The 15,744-nt window shown below is 43.3% G+C and overlaps 1 protein-coding gene across 2 annotated transcripts in view; it reads right to left on the minus strand.

Moving 5' to 3' along the window:
- Positions 1 to 15,063, minus strand: part of LOC143830670 (cation channel sperm-associated auxiliary subunit beta-like) — a 92,235-nt gene extending 77,172 nt beyond the window's left edge. The window contains exons 1-5 of one of the 2 annotated variants that reach the window (XM_077323499.1): positions 14,828 to 15,063; positions 13,019 to 13,103; positions 10,417 to 10,514; positions 6,168 to 6,320; positions 5,201 to 5,261 (exon numbers count right to left, since the gene is read on the minus strand). In XM_077323499.1, the coding sequence (XP_077179614.1) occupies positions 5,201 to 5,261; positions 6,168 to 6,320; positions 10,417 to 10,514; positions 13,019 to 13,103 (397 nt within the window). In that variant the 5' untranslated portion in view covers positions 14,828 to 15,063. Of the gene's footprint in view, positions 1 to 5,200; positions 5,262 to 6,167; positions 6,321 to 10,416; positions 10,515 to 13,018; positions 13,104 to 13,235; positions 13,348 to 14,827 lie in introns of those variants that run through there. The other variant, XM_077323501.1, reaches the window with a different exon arrangement.
- Positions 15,064 to 15,744: the final 681 nt, after the last annotated feature.

A 15,744-nucleotide genomic window follows, 5' to 3' on the forward strand; every position in this document is an offset into this window, starting at 1 on the left:
AACTCCATCAATGTGCTCTGGACCTGTTTGCACTGTTGCGTTGTTGCATTGTTTGCACTGTTGCAATTATCAGTTAGTAGTATTGTTATGGTTATTTATATATTATGGATTATTTGATGTATTGTTTATAGAATCATAGAATCATAGAGTTGGAAGGGGCCATACAGGCCATCTAGTCCAACCCCCTGCTCAAAGCAGGATCAGCCCTAAGCATCCTAAAGCATCCAAGAAAAGTGTGTATCCAACCTTTGCTTGAAGACTGCCAGTGAGGGGGAGCTCACCACCTCCTTATGCAGCCTATTCCACTGCTGAACTACTCTGTCTGTGAAATTTTTGCCCCTGATATCTAGCCTATATCGTTGTACTTGTAGTTTAAACCCATTACTGCGTGTCCTTTGCAGCCAACGGGAACAGCATCCTGCCCTCCTCCAAATGACAACCTTTCACATACTTAAAGAGGGCTATCATGTCCCCTCTCAACCTCCTTTTCTCCAGGCTGAACATTCCCAAGTCCCTCAACCTATCTTCATAGGGCTTGGTCCCTTGCCCCCAGATCATCCTCGTCGCTCTCCTCTGTACCCTTTCAATTTTATCTACGTCCTTCTTGGAGGCCTCCAGAACTACACACAGTACTCCAGGTGTGGTCTGACCAGTGCCGTATACAACGGGACTATGACATCTTGTGATTTTGATGTGATGCCCCTGTTGATACAGCCCAAAATGGCATTCGCCTTTTTTACCGCTGCATTACACTGCCTGCTCATGTTTAGTTTACAATCCACAAGTTTCATTCACACACAGTGTTATCTAGAAGCGTATTCCCCATCCAGTAGGCATGCTTTTCATTTTTCTGACCCAGATGCAGAACTTTACACTTATCTTTATTACATTGCATCTTGTTCTCATTTGCCCATTTTTCCATTGTGTTTAGATCTCGTTGAACTCTGTCTCTATCTTCCGGAGTATTTGCCAGTCCTCCACCTAACTATCTGAAAATCCAGATTGCAGTCCTTCAATTTATCCATCAGAATATCATGGGGAACCTTATCAGTGAATCAGTGGCTGAGTAGTTGGTGCCGGCAGGAGAGATTTGGTTTCTGAGACCATGGGATAGGCTTTCTTGAGGAAGGCCTACTAGCACCTGATGGACTGCACTTATCGAAGTTGGGGAAGAACTCTTGCCTGTTGATCAGTATTAAGTCCAGTATGGCTGAACCTCTTGTGGGTTCATCTACCATTTGATAAATGAAATTATTATTATCATTATCTATTATTTGCTAGAACAAGATAGTAAAAAATGGAAAAGGAGAAACTGTTTCATTTATCCATTAAATTTGATTCTCTTTGAGAAAAAGAGGGCAAGTAGCTTTGATTTCCTCTAAAACCGGAAATACAGTTTTCATATCCACTCAGAAGAGAAAGTACCTCTCTCCTTTCTATCCACACAATAACTGAGTAGCAAGTTCTGCCAATAGCTCATCAATGAATAGACTAACAGTAAACGTATGGAAAAATAAGAAAACACTCCCTCTTTCTTGAAAAGGAATTCGGGGGTTTAAGCAAAGAAGAACAAGGAAGAGAGATCAAATTTCCATGAAGAAACATCTTCCTAAGGATAGAAGTAAATAACTGGAAGTCTTGAGATGGCACAGCACTAGGGAAAGGTGAGACTAGCTGCTTTTATTCTGTAAAGAAGATACATTCACAGGTAAGTGCAGAATTTCCCTCTCTTGCCTGCATGGAGGGAAAAAGTTAGCTGTGGGATTGTAGAAAACAGTACTTCCGAGTAAGCAGCACCCAAATGGACCCCAAGTATCATTTAAGCTGCTAGTAGTTAGGTTAAATGAAATTATGCCAGGGAAGCTGTAGACAACCTTCGGTCCAGAGAAAACCTTTTGAAAGAGTCAAATAGGGATCTATAGTTTTAAAGGGATTTGGTCATGACTTTTGGAATATGCCAGATCTACAGTGTGCATGAGTGAACAGAATATGTAGAATATCTTATTGGGGGCATCAGAGATATGTATTTAAGATAGTTAGATTATACATTTCTTGATATTTTCCACATGGTCTCCTCTAGTGCCTTGATTGGCTCGTTGGAGAATCTCTGCTCCTTTGAGCACCTCCCTGCTTGCCTCTGGAACAGAAAAATTATTACAGAATGAACAACAGAACAGTTAGATCTCTCTTCTCTCCCATTTTTATACAGTGTTGTTTCTCTTCACAATAAAACTACCATAATCCTTTAAGCTTCCTGATGCTCTGCTGCTCTGCTCCTCTTTGCGAATTTAAACCCTGCCTCCCACGGGCCACTTGCTTTGTATACTTTAGTGGGATATTTTCTTTTTAAGGTCATCAGCAACACATATGCCATGCTATGCAGCGGTAAAAAAGGCAAACGCCATTGTGGGCTGTATCAACAGGGGCATCACATCAAAATCACAAGATGTCATAGTCCCATTGTATATGGTACTGGTCAGACCACACCTGGAGTACTGTGTGCAGTTCTGGAGGCCTCACTTCAAGAAGGACATAGATAAAATTGAAATGGTACAGAGGAGAGCGACTAGGATGATCTGGGGCCAAGGGATCAAGCCCTATGAAGATAGGTTGAGGGACTTGGGAATGTTCAGCCTGGAGAAAAGGAGGTTGAGAGGGGACATGATAGCCCTCTTTAAGTATTTGAAAGGTTGTCATTTGGAGGAGGGCAGGATGCTGTTTCTGTTGGCTGTAGAGGAAAGGACGCACAGTAATGGGTTTAAAATACAAGTACAACGATATAGGCTAGATATCAGGAAAAAATCTTCACAGTCAGAGTAGTTCAGCAGTGGAATAGGCTGCATAAGGAGGTGGTGAGCTCCCCCTCACTTGCAGTCTTCAAGAAAAGGCTGGATACACACTTTTCTTGGGTGGTTTAGGATGGTTAGGGCTGATCCTGCGTTGAGCAGGGGGTTGGACTAGATGGCCTGTATGGCCCCTTCCAACTCTATGATTCTATATAATTTCTGGGGAAAACCTGGAGGTGACCATGGGTGGCTCTAGTGGGTAAAACCATAGATTTTCTAGAAATTCAAATCAGTACAAAATTTCCAAAAAGACAAGTCATTGAGTTTATGAGAGATTTCAATTGCCCCGTTATCTGTTGGAAGTCAGACTCCATTAGAAATGAAAGGGCTAATCAATTCTTGACTTGTCTTGCTAATAGCTTCAGTTCCCAGAACAAGGGGGAACAAGATGATCTGCTATCCTGGAATTGATTCTTACCAACAGGGAAGAATTGGTGGATGAAGTGAAAAGTAGTGCACATCCTTGGTAGTAGTGATTACGTAATTCTGGGATTACATTGGTTGCCAGTTATGTTCTGGATCAAGTTTAATATTTTGTTTCTGACCTTTAAGACCATATGTGGTCTGGGCCCAGTGTATCTGAGGGACCATTTGTCTCCTTAGGCCCCCAGCAGAGCATTGCTCTTTGCAAATCAAAACAGGTTGGTGGTCCCTGGCCCTCAAGAAGTGCGCCTGGCCTCGACCAGAGCCAGGGCCTTTTTGGTTCTGGCCCTGACCTGGTGGAATGAGCTCCCAGGAGAGCTGAGGGCCCTGTCAGAACTCTTATGGTTCCACACGGCCTGTAAATTGGAGCTCAACTGCCAGGCATTTGGTTGAGGCCGGGTTGTGGAACATCAAGCAACAGAACTTAAGAAGGGTGGGAGTTTCTTAAAAGCGAGATATTGAAGGCACAATTATAAATTATTCCAATACAAAGAAAAAATAGGAGGAACCTAAAAAAGCCAGGCTGGCCCCATAAACAGCTGTCTAAAGATCTGAGAAGACAAATTAAGGAAAAGGGTGGAGAGCCATATAAAAAAGGAGGAACTGAGTACTTGTAGGGAGAGTGTTATAAAAGCTGAAGATCAGGATGAGCTTTGGCTAGATAGAAGTGCTAAACACAACTAAAGGTTTTTTAGTTATATTTGGAGGAAGAAAAAGGACCACAGTAGGGAGACAAAAGTAGAATTTTAGCAGGCGATGTAGAAAGGGTAGAACTGCTTAGTTCTTACTTTGCCTCAGTCTTTGCATGGAAGAATTATAGTTCATCTTAATTTTTAAAAATGCACACCTCTTGGCTCAACTCAGTTACATGCCGACAGTTTCCCCTACCGGCAATTTGGGCTGGCTGGGCGGGAGGGACTAGCCCTGCTGTAAAAACTGCACCAGCAATTTACCCTTCCATGCAATCTCCATCAACTGAAGTGTCCTTGCAAGACTGTGCCTGAAAAACTAGCATGGAGCTATAAAGTCTCTCAAGAGACACCGTAGGTCATGGACACAACATATACAATAAAGGATGAATTGCCGACACCGCCTTGACTGATACCTAACACTGACTTAGAAGAAGAAGAAGAAGAAGAAGAAGAAGAAGAAGAAGAAGAAGAAGAAGAAGAAGAAGAAGAAGAGTTGGCCCAAGGAAGCATGGCTCAGTTCACCTAACCTGCATGTCTTCTTAAATCTAGAAGAAGAGTTGGTTCTTATTTGCCGCTTTTCTCTACCCGAAGGAGGCTCAAAGTGGCTTACAGTTGCCTTCCCTTTCCTCTCCCCACAAAAGACACCCTGTGAGGTGGATGAGACTGAGAGAGCCCTGATATCACTGCTTGGTCAGAACAGCTTTATCAGTGCTGTGGCGAGCCCAAGGTCAGCAGCTGGCTGCATGTGGGGGAGTGCAGAATCGAACCTGGCTCGCCAGATTAGAAGTCAACACTCCTAACCACTACACCAAACTGGCTGGACTGGATGGCTTTGCTTTGCTTTGCTCATGAAACCTAATGACTGTAATAAAATAGTAACTCATGAAACCCTGACTTTGGGCTGGAAGATTCTGAACCTTGGAAACCTCCCTCAGTCATGTTATCTTTGGAGAAGAGTGAAAGTCATTGTAAACAGACAGCAGGAACTGAGAGACTATTACATGGAGTTTAAACTTTGGCTATATTTTGTCTTTTTATACTGTCAAATTTAATTGTTTTGGAGTGGTTAAGCAATTCATGTAAGGTAACACAATCTGCAAATACATGAAATGTATAAATGCAAAAGACAGAGTTATCATCCATATAAAAATAACAAGCGTGTAATGCCAGTGGCAATTAATCTAAAAATATCAAAAGACTATGAGCAAATATGCTGATGAAATGATAACAAAGTTTCACCTGTATTATGCGCAATGTCTTTTCGAGGAATATCAATAGTCCAGGTATGATCATCTTCTCTCTTAAAAAACAAATAGCAACAATTAAGATTTTTGAACTGTTCAAAGAGTCACACATCTTACCACATAAAAAGAGGACTATCCTTCCAATGACATGCCAAGCCTCTGATTGGCCCTCACTGGAGGACGGAAAGCTGATCAGAGGCTCTTCCCCTCCCACTGCTCCTCCCCCTTCTCCATTCACACCTCACTTGGTGTGAGGAGGAAAAGCAGCTAGGAGGTAAGCCCAGGAGCTGGGGATGGCCAACCAGTCAATTTTCACTGTGCTACATTGCACCATGGTCCACAGCTTCCTGGTTGCCAGCTCTGCAGGAGCAAGGGTAGAAGGACAGCAGAGCTCCTGCAGAGTCCAGCAGTCCAGCTAGTTAGCTCAGCTACCCTGTTCTGCAGGGGCCCTCCTGCCCTTCTTTCTCCTATTTAAAAATAGTCTTTTCTACTAGTTTAAAATAAACAGAAATAAGCAACAGGGCCTAATGGTCCCAAGGGTGTCTAGAAGCAGTGATGTCCAGCAGCCAGATATCTGGAAGCAGTGATGGAATGGTTCAAGCAGAGTCGCCTGGAATTCAACCCTTCAAAGACAGAGATCCTGTGGATAGGTAGGAAAGGACTAAGTGAGGAAACGTGCTTACCCTGCCTAGACAGGGTTTCAACTGTTGGTTGCTCCCTCAGCTAAGAATCTGGGTGTGATCTTTGATGCCTCCTTATCTATGGAAGCACAGGTCTCAAGAGTAGTGCAGCTGGCATTCTTCCAGTCCTTTCCACATACAGTTTTATATTCATATGCAATCCTCCATAAAACATGTTCTGTGGAATCAGCCCTAACTCTTGCTATTCTTAGGAAAACACCATCCTCAATAGTTCCCTAATTCTCTTAAACAATATTGCTTCGCAACAGTGACTTGATTTACCAGAATCATTTTGAAGAAGAAAACTTTTGAGTAACTACTGTTGAAGATCTCTATGCTGGGAGCAAGCCCCGCTGAAGTATATAGAACTAGATTCTTCCTTCTGTTTTTCATGTCATCTACCTCATACCGGTCAAACAAATGACAGGAGAGGTTCTGTGGAAAGAGGAAGAAAATCAGTATCACATATTAACATCTGAGTCACAGGTCTACAACATCTAGTATCATCAAAAGCAGGGGTAGTCAAACTGCAGCCCTCCAGATGTCCATGAACTACAATTCCCATGTATTCGCTGGCAGGGGCTCATGGGAATTGTAGTCCATGGACATCTGGAGGGCCACAGTTTGACTACCCCTGATCAAAAGTCTAAAACAGGGTTTCCAGGTGCCACCTGGCCAGCAGTGACGGATGAGGTCAGGTTGCCAGATCCAGGTTGAAAGACTCCTGGTGATTTGGAGATGCAGCTTGAGGAGGGCAGGGACCTAGGTGGGACACAATGCTATGGAGTCCACCCACCAAAACACAATTTTCTCTGGAGGAACTGATCTCTGTCTCCTGGAAATTAGCTGTAATTCCAGAGAATCCCCAGGTCCCACTTCGAAGCCTTCAGTGATAATCTAAAAAGCTGGATGCCTCCAAATGTGCAGGTCACAATGTATTTGTTAGGCTTCTAAGCAAGCATAGGTAAAGGTAAAGGTACCCCCTGTGCAAGCACTGAGTCATGTCTGACCCTTGGGGTGACGCCCTCTAGCATTTTCATGGCAGACTCAATACGGGGTGGTTTGCCAGTGCCTTCCCCAGTCATTACCATTTTACTCCCCAGCAAGCTGAGTACTCATTTTACCAACCTCGGAAGGATGGAAGGCTGAGTCAACCTTGAGCCAGCTGCTGGGATCGAACTCCCAGCCTCATGGTCAGAGCTTCAGACAGCATGTTGGCTGCTTTACCACCCTGCGCCACAAGAGGCTCAAGCAATCACAGGATAACTATTTTACTTGCACAAACTAAGAGAGCCGCTATTCTCAAATTCACAACTGTTTTTTTCCTTTTCTGCAGTTCCACAAATAGTATGTGATCAAGATAAATTCTTCCAATGTAGGTAAATAGTCATAAAAGCAGGCCATAAAGGAATTTGTTTTTAAAAGTGTTTATCAAGTTTTAATGATTTCCAGATTATGTGTAATAGCTCTAAAATGTAACCTCAGTGAATGCTACTCATTTTGCTGCCAAACAAGATGCATTAGTAAGCTGTTTATTTAAAGCCAGGTCTTCTGTCATAACTAAAGTGCATATGGAGATCCAGCTTGGTGTAGTGGTTAGCAGTGCAGACTTCTAATCTGGCGAGCAGGGTTCAATTCTGCACTCCCCAACATGCAGCCAGCTGGGTGACCTTGAGCTCACCACAGCACTGATAAAACTGTTCTGACTGAGCAGTAATATCTCTCAGCCTCACCTACCCCACAGGGTGTCTGTTGTGGAGAGAGGAAAGAGAAGGTGACTGTAAGCTGCTTTGAGACTCCTTCGGGTAGAGAAAAGCAGCATATAAGAACCAACTCTTCTTCTAGATTTAAGAAGACATGCAGGTTAGGGGAACTGAGCCATGCTTCCTTGGGCCTATTGTTTTCCTTTCAGTAGCTTCTTCTCCAAGTACTGCTCTCTCAGCCTACAGGCTAAAAATGACCCCCCTCTGCCTAACAACTCATTCTTCTTTGCAGGGGTACAAAGAAGCATTACTCTGGGAGCACTTTTCAGACCTGGCACAATGATGACATCCACAGAAGGTCCTGGTAGATAGAAATCATTAATGTGCTCTTCTACAGTGTCAGAACCAGTCTGTGCAGCAGATGTGGGGGGAAGTGGGAAGAGAGAGGCAACCTAAGAAATTATATTAATCTTCTGAGGTTCTGCTTCAAGTGCCTCAACCTTTTGTGACTAGGCAAATGCCAACCCAGGGCAGGGCCTTCTCAGTTATGACACTAAACTCTGGAATTCTCTCTCTCTAGCAGCCAACTGGGTGCTAGATCCAAGCTGCAGCATCCTTGTCAGGCCAACAAAAGAACAGAAGCAGGGGAGTTTCCAGAAAGCACAGTCATTCCAAAGCCATACCTCAGGAGTCCAGAGATCAGTCCAAACAGAGGTTTGGTTCTGAGGGTCAGAATTTCAAGGCAAGAAATTATTAGCATCTGGTTACATTTGCTTCCACGTGCTTCCCGCATCTCTCAAGCTGCTATGCAGTAACCAGCAACCTGCATGATCTTAATCCTGTGATGATTCGACATCACTTTCAGCTGACAGCTGCTGCCTAGCCATGAGCCAGGTGCTTCTCCTTTTCATATGGAGTTCTGCTCTCAGCCAGCCACCTATGCTTCTCTACTGGCACAGGAGAACCTGGAGAGCTGGGAACAGGCAGCATCAGACAGCTGGGGGGGTGGAGGTGATTTTGTGCAGGCTTTTGGTTGCAATTCTTGGCTTCTTGTGCCTCCTCTCCCTGTCTGTTGGCTTCTGCCACCTCTAAATTAACTATGCTGGCCCCTTCCTCTTGAGAAGTCCTTGCTATTGCTGTAGCCTGAAAGATCCACAACACAGAGAAGAACTGGATAACAGAAATAGTGGAATATATAGTGTAGTGCTATGAGTAGGAACTGTTTAAAGTCTGTTTCAGAGCCTGAGCCTGAGAAGCTGTTGAAAATAGAGATAACAGAAATAGATATAAGAGCGGACAGAAAATGACTACACATAAATGTAATCATAAATGTAATCAGGTGCAAACAGCCAATGTAATCGCAACCCCAGATAAGTAGAATATGCAAAAACCAATAGAAAAAAATAGTAGAATGACTGAGACAATTGTGGATACAAATATGAAGGTGGGAAAGAGAACAAGACTTTGACAACATTAAAACTGCCCTGAGCACCCTGGGAGGGAGGTATATAAATGTAATAACCAAACAAACAAATCCTTATCCATTGGGCCTCTTAATATTTATGAAACTGGGGTGGAGCTGTCCAAGCTCGGATACGGGCCAATTAGTGTGCGGCCAGCAAAGCAGATTGGGCTGGCCCCTACAGCTCCCACCCTCCGGCCCAGTCACTCACCCCTCTACCCGCAGACGCGGCTGGCTCTGGGACGCCACACATCCTCCATGGTCCCCAGGCGGTCGTGGGGACACAGCGGCCGTCCATGGTGTGGACAAGCTGCTGCCTGCACCACTGCCCCCAGAGAAGGCTGTGCGGCCCCAGCCCTGTGCCCATAGAGCTTGAGGCGGTGGCGGCGCCCTGCATGCCGCGGCCACTAGCGCTCCCACCTGGCCACGGAGGCGAAGCGCCCTGGCCGCCTGCTGACCACAAAGATGCCTGCCCAGCCCCAGAGGCCACCGTGGGAGGTGGCCAGCGCCTCATTGGTGACAAGCCTGAAGTCTCTCTACAAACAGCAAAACTATGTGCCTACGCGACTCAAGCCTGCCAGAAGGAAACAAACACCTTTTAAAATTTTACAATGACCAATTTTATTCTCTACACCCCTAACATGTTTTAAAATCATAATGTTTTACTATGTCTAATTTTTATATCCTGGTCTGTTACCATATAAACAAACAAACATTATAGATTTGGCTAGTTCCGTTAAATTATCTTGAAGAAAATTGGAACACAGAATGGAGATTGTAGAAGATACATGTGGAACAAAGGTTCAAAACAAAATATGATTAGAATATTTGATAAGGTTGGCTCTATGGCTTTTAGAATAAGGCATTATTAGATATTAATATGATGTAATAAACGATTGTCTACAAGAAAAAGGTAAAGAATTATTTCTCTGTAAGGAAAGCTGGAAGTCACTTATAAATTATATGTTACCTTCTTTTTCTCTTTCTCTTTCTTTTCTTTTTTTTCTTTTTATATTTGTACTTCTCCACTCATTACTCTAACCCTAACGTAACTCTGTTTGGGATAAACAAAATTATTTAAAGATTTCCCAAAAAAAATCCTACCACTGAACACAAGGAAATTCCAAAGAGTTTAGTTTTGGATTGTTCCTCGGTTTGTTTATCAGCTCTTCCCTTTTTGTAATAAATCGTAATCTGTAAAAATGCTCATTCACGATAAATCAGTATAACAGGCACAAAATGTCCGTATGTGTTTTTAAATACTAGATTACAGTATACATATTTGTACACACATTAAAACACACTGCATTTCTTTCTATGCATGAATCCTAAACTGTAAAAAAGAAACGTATAACTAGAAGCTTACCAAATGATCCCCATGAAGGAATAATTTAATCACTGGAGGTACCATAGGAGTTGTCTCATATTCGGAAAAATAGCAGGCAAACATTTTATCAGTATCCCCTGAGGGAGAAAACAAAGTTACCCAATTTACTTTAATGTTGTGTTAGAAAATATCTCCATTCTAATCTGTGGAAAAACAATGAGCGCTTCTAATGGAGGGTCCAATGAGCGCTTCTAATGGAGGGTCCCTTACAGCAGTGTTCCCCAACCCCTGGGCTTCGTGAAGCCCTCAGTACCAGGCTGTGGAGGGTGGGGAGGTGCGGGCGCAAACACGCAGGAGCAGTAGCCCCGCGCCTGTGTGTTTGCACCCGCCGACAAGCGCCACTCTCTCCCCCCCCCTGGTCCCTGGGCCTCACTCTCCCCGCCCCCCCCCCCGGTCTCCAGGCTGAAAATGGTTGGGGACCGCTGCAGTATGATTCTGTGGGCCAAGCAGGGGTTTTGCTGGGCCCTGGGCTTCTCCCAGCGTTTGGGCATGCTTTGCTGAGAATGAAGAGGGATTAGGAAAGGGCATCTACAGGATCTGCTATTCTATTTCCTGCAGGTTTGCACACACTTTTTTTTTTTACATTATATTTTCTTTTCCATCTTGCTACTGACAAAGTCCTTGTGCCAGTCCTGAAAGATGGGAAGCATGCTCACTGCAACTGTTTTTCCCCCCTGACCTCCTTACCTTTGGGAGCCACAGCCTTTCTCTCACTAATTCCACCAGTGGACGGGTCCTTGATCAGGATCTATGCAGCATCTGTTGGCCTTTCCCTTTGCACTCTGAAAGGCGTAGGCAAAATTGGGCCAAAATTCCCGTTGCCCTCCTGGTTGGCAGAAATGGGCCCTTCACAGCTTGTGGCTCTTGTTGGAAGGAACTGCCCAATATCATTTAATGTTAGCACAAGCACCAGTGTCTCAGGGGAGGGCAACAGACTTAGTAAAGGGCTAGGTAAGATGCTTCTTGGCCTTACCGTTGTCTGCTCTTGTAGTGTTCCCTTTGTTATCCAGAATGCTATTCTTCTGGTCCCTTATCTGTCTCTCCCTCTCTTCTTGTGTCCACCACAAGGGCTGGAAATGCTTTCTACAATCTCCCTCCCTCCTAGAAGCCTTTACTATGCCTTTTCTCTCAAGTACAGATTTCTCTTGCAATAAAAAAGTTGGTCACTTGACAAGACTCAATGGGAACTAATGCCTCAAGCAGCCAGCTATAGAATTAATATTACATGTTTTTTTTTTAAGCTTTCAAGCAAGAAAACTAAACTGGGGCTAAGCCCCACTCTTTAAGCAGGCCTGCAGGGCAGAAGGAGGTGAGATGGAATGGGAAGCAAGAGTTGGAACTAGTGGAATTTTAGAATCCAGGGACTAGAAGCAGTTTGTAAAGTTAGTGTAGGTGCAAGAAGCCAACACCATATAGACTTTGCTCACCTGCCTCTTCTCCCTGGGTGATGAAACATCTTTTCATCACTCCTTAATTTTCCTCCTCACATTGAGACTCTTGAGTCTGCTCCCCCCCCCTCTAGATAGTAGAAATGTTTTAAAAGTCATTTTGCAGTTTAGTATTACCTGAGAGAGGCTGATGTCTCACTACATTCAGTGGGACTTATTTCCAGGTAACAGTTATAATTGTATTCATAGTAACAGAAAGCCAAGTGTTTTCTTATGATATTATGACCTTTTAGATCAAGGTCATGGGGGGCCCAGATGGAATTTCTCTCTGGAGACCCATGGAAGCTTTCAGCAACATTTAATTCAATAGTTTAGAATTCATACCTTAGAAAGCAATCTATTAGAAGATGTTTGTTATTAAACATTAAAAAAAAACATAAACATAAAAAGTTTAAGTATTAAGGCTACCACAAAACAAAACAACAAACTAATTAGTTGATTGTTGTTTTGTGTTGTTTAATATTATTTAAATGGTAAATACATAATGATTCATTTTTTTAAAATACAGTTGGGTTCTAGTTCTGCTATTGATTGTGGTGTAAAAGCCATCTTTTGAATTGCAGAGCTATATCCTGCCTCTCACGGCTTCTGTGACTTCGAGGCAGCTAACAATTAAAGCCATAACAATTTCCCCCTAAAGCCCCTTAAAACAATGGCAATACACATAAAAACCCACAAGATGGCGGAACAAACTATCACCCAACATACTTTACTAAGTCCAGACAGAAAATCAGCATTAGGTGTTATATAGACCAGAGACGCTTGGTCAGGGTGGGACCCCTGATGGCCACATATTCCCTGCCGAGCCTCTCTCCCTATCCCCAACTCCTCCCTTCCCAAGCACCAACCTTAAACCACCAGTGCTTTTCCAACCCAGAGCTGGTAACCCTAGCTGAACTATAATAAATTGGTTTTAGAGTGATTCTTTGAGCTTTTTGCCTTCTCTCTTTTCTTCTGTGGCTGCCAATGTTGCCCCCTCCCCTTCTTTATTAAATTATACCAATACATCAGTTGACAAGATAAAATATTTATATCATGACGTCCTGTACAAATACCAAATGCCTCACTATCCAATCCTGAAATGATATTCAACAAAGCAGGATATTAGGAAGCAGATCTAACTGCTAACTTGCCTTGTAAATTGTAGCTAATTCCCAGTGAAAGTTTTGGCATTGTCAGAAGTGTTCCGTACATCATATAAAACCATAGCAACACCATCTGAACAGAAAAAAAATAATACAAATCTTCATGAAAATGACATATCTAAAACCCCTTTTCCAACATTCCATCACTCCCCAGATTTGGTTGTACTTTAGAATGACCAAGAAAAAGAAATCAGGATGCAGCTACCCAGTAAAGACAGAATGTGTAGTTGCTCTGCTTAAATTCCAAAGAGGCTGCAATCTACAATAGTGTTTAAACAGGACAAAACCTTGCCATTCCAAATGTTGGAGGCAGGGAACAAATTTAGCTTCCACCCCAGCCTCTAAAGTTGTGCTTTTATTGTCACCATCTTTGGAAATGTTTAAATAGAGGCTGGATAGCCATCTGACGGAGAGGCTGATTCTGTAAAGGCTTAAAGGGCTGGCAGGTTACAGTGGATGAGTGATTGGGATGTGAGTGTCCTGCATAGTGCAGGGGGTTGGACTAGATGACCCAGAAAGGCCCATCCAACTCCATGATTCTATGATTCTATGATTAGAACTAAATAATTGCACTTAATTCCAATGAGGGAACATCAGGTTCTGCATTTGGGCACAATACTGCAGGAGGATTAAAATTTGCTCACCATTCAAGGCATAGTGACCCAGTAATCAGAAACTGGGTTCTGGTACAAAATTGTTTTATTGTCCAAAGGCCGTTACAATCTGACACATACAGCGTAACATAATAACATTAAAATAATCTAACCAGAAAGTAATAATCAATAATAGCATTGCCTTCTTTAGCTGCAGTTCTAGCCCTTTTTTTCTTGGCTGCTAAACCAAAGAGTGACACTTTGTAAGATACCAATGGAACAACATCTGAGAGAAGAGAGAGCAGCTTCTGAGAATCTGATGAAGAATAATTTAGGCTCACTAAAAGTGATGTGAGAGAGTGGTTCTGAGCTGTATATAGACAGGACAAGATAAAATGTGGTGTGATAAATTCTTTGCAGGTGCAAAGATGTGACGCCAGCGGTATTTTGGAGTAACATCCAGCTAGCAAGGCTGCTGGCATGGTTTTAAACTGAATTGAAATAAAAGCTATTCAAAGTGTATGGGAGAGATATTAACCAGATATGGGGCTCTAATGTGGTCCCTGAGTTATTATCTGGGCAGACAGAAAGTACAACCTTTACTTCCTCTCTAGAAGTCCAGAACTGTGGTAGAACATAAGAACATATGGATCAGACCGATAGTCCATTTAATCCAGCATCCTGTCTCAAAGTGGCCAACCAGTTCTGTTGGATGGCCAAGCACAGAAAGGTGTTGTGTTTCTAAAATTGCTGTTGCCTCTAGATTACCTAAAATTAGGAGCTGGCTTGTGTGAGAGAAGGAAGGCTGAAGTTTGCTTTGAGGTGGGGGGGAAGAGTAGAGAATGAGGGCTGAAACCCTTACATCCCCCTGCCCAATATTTCTAGAATACGAACTGTTGTTGAATCATATTTATATTTTAACAGCTATGCTATACTTCGGTTTTCTGGCTGGTTCCAGAATTCTACAATCCTAATACATTGTATTGAATAGCCCATGTTGTTGATTGAATCAACTCATTCTGTGTAATCTGCCTTGAGTCTCTGTGAGCAAGGGATTACTTTTGTGGCTTTAAAATTAAAAAAGCTCTGTTTTTACCACAGAATGAGAGCTATCACACTTATTTCTATGTTATACTGTGAAGAGAAAATACTTTATACATTCACAATCCCCTTTTCAAATCTTTTGCTGCCTGCCCTTTTTTACCTTGTCTGCCACCGTATTTCCTCCCGTCAGCTTATAACATGGCTGCTCTAAAACTGTTTAAAGGGAGAACTGCTTAACTGTCTTTGCTTCAACTCATCTCACTGCCTTTTTGTTCACTTCCACAAGATCCTGTTAACAGTTTCTTGTCTGGAGTTCCAACGGATGGCAGTTGGGAGACTCCAGGCAACACAAACTGGTCAAACTCTAGAAGAGAAGAGTTGGTTCTTATATGCCACTTTTCACTACCTGAAGGAGTCTCAAAGTAGCTTACATTCACCTTCCTTTTCCTCTCCCCACAACAGACACCCTGTGAGGTGGGTGAGGCTGAGAGAGCCCTGATATCAATGCTCGGTCAGAACAGCTTTATCAGTGCTGTGGCCAGCCCAAGGTCACCCAGCTGGTTGTATGTGGGGGAGGGCAGATTCAAACCCAGCTCGGCAGATTAGAAGTCCGCACTCCTAACCACTACATCAAGCTGGCTCTAGGAGTAGCTGTGGTCTGCAGATGGGGAGAACATGAGGTGGGGCCGGATTATATGGGAAGTTCCTATGCCAGGTTCCCCTACCTGCAATTTGGGCTGGCTGGGAGAGACTAGCCCTGCTGTAAAAACTGCATCCGGGATCCACCCTTCCATACAATTTCCATCAACTGAATTCATATGTTACTGGAGTGATGGGGGATTGCAATGACTAAAAGATGCCTCCATTCCACTACTAATGTAACATATGAAGTAGGCTGTAAGTCTGAAATCAGGGTCAGAAGAGGAAGCCACCCTCCAAAAAAGGTAGTTGCAAACAGATGCAAAGATTCAATGGTGAGACCTCTCAGATGATATTTGAAGCATAATTTTATTGTTGCCCTGGCCTGGTCTAGCCTGAATTTATAAGATCTGAGAAGCTGTTTAGAATTTGGATGGG

The sequence above is a fragment of the Paroedura picta genome, chromosome 2 (assembly GCF_049243985.1).
Source record: "Paroedura picta isolate Pp20150507F chromosome 2, Ppicta_v3.0, whole genome shotgun sequence".
NCBI classification, from domain to species: domain Eukaryota; kingdom Metazoa; phylum Chordata; class Lepidosauria; order Squamata; family Gekkonidae; genus Paroedura; species Paroedura picta.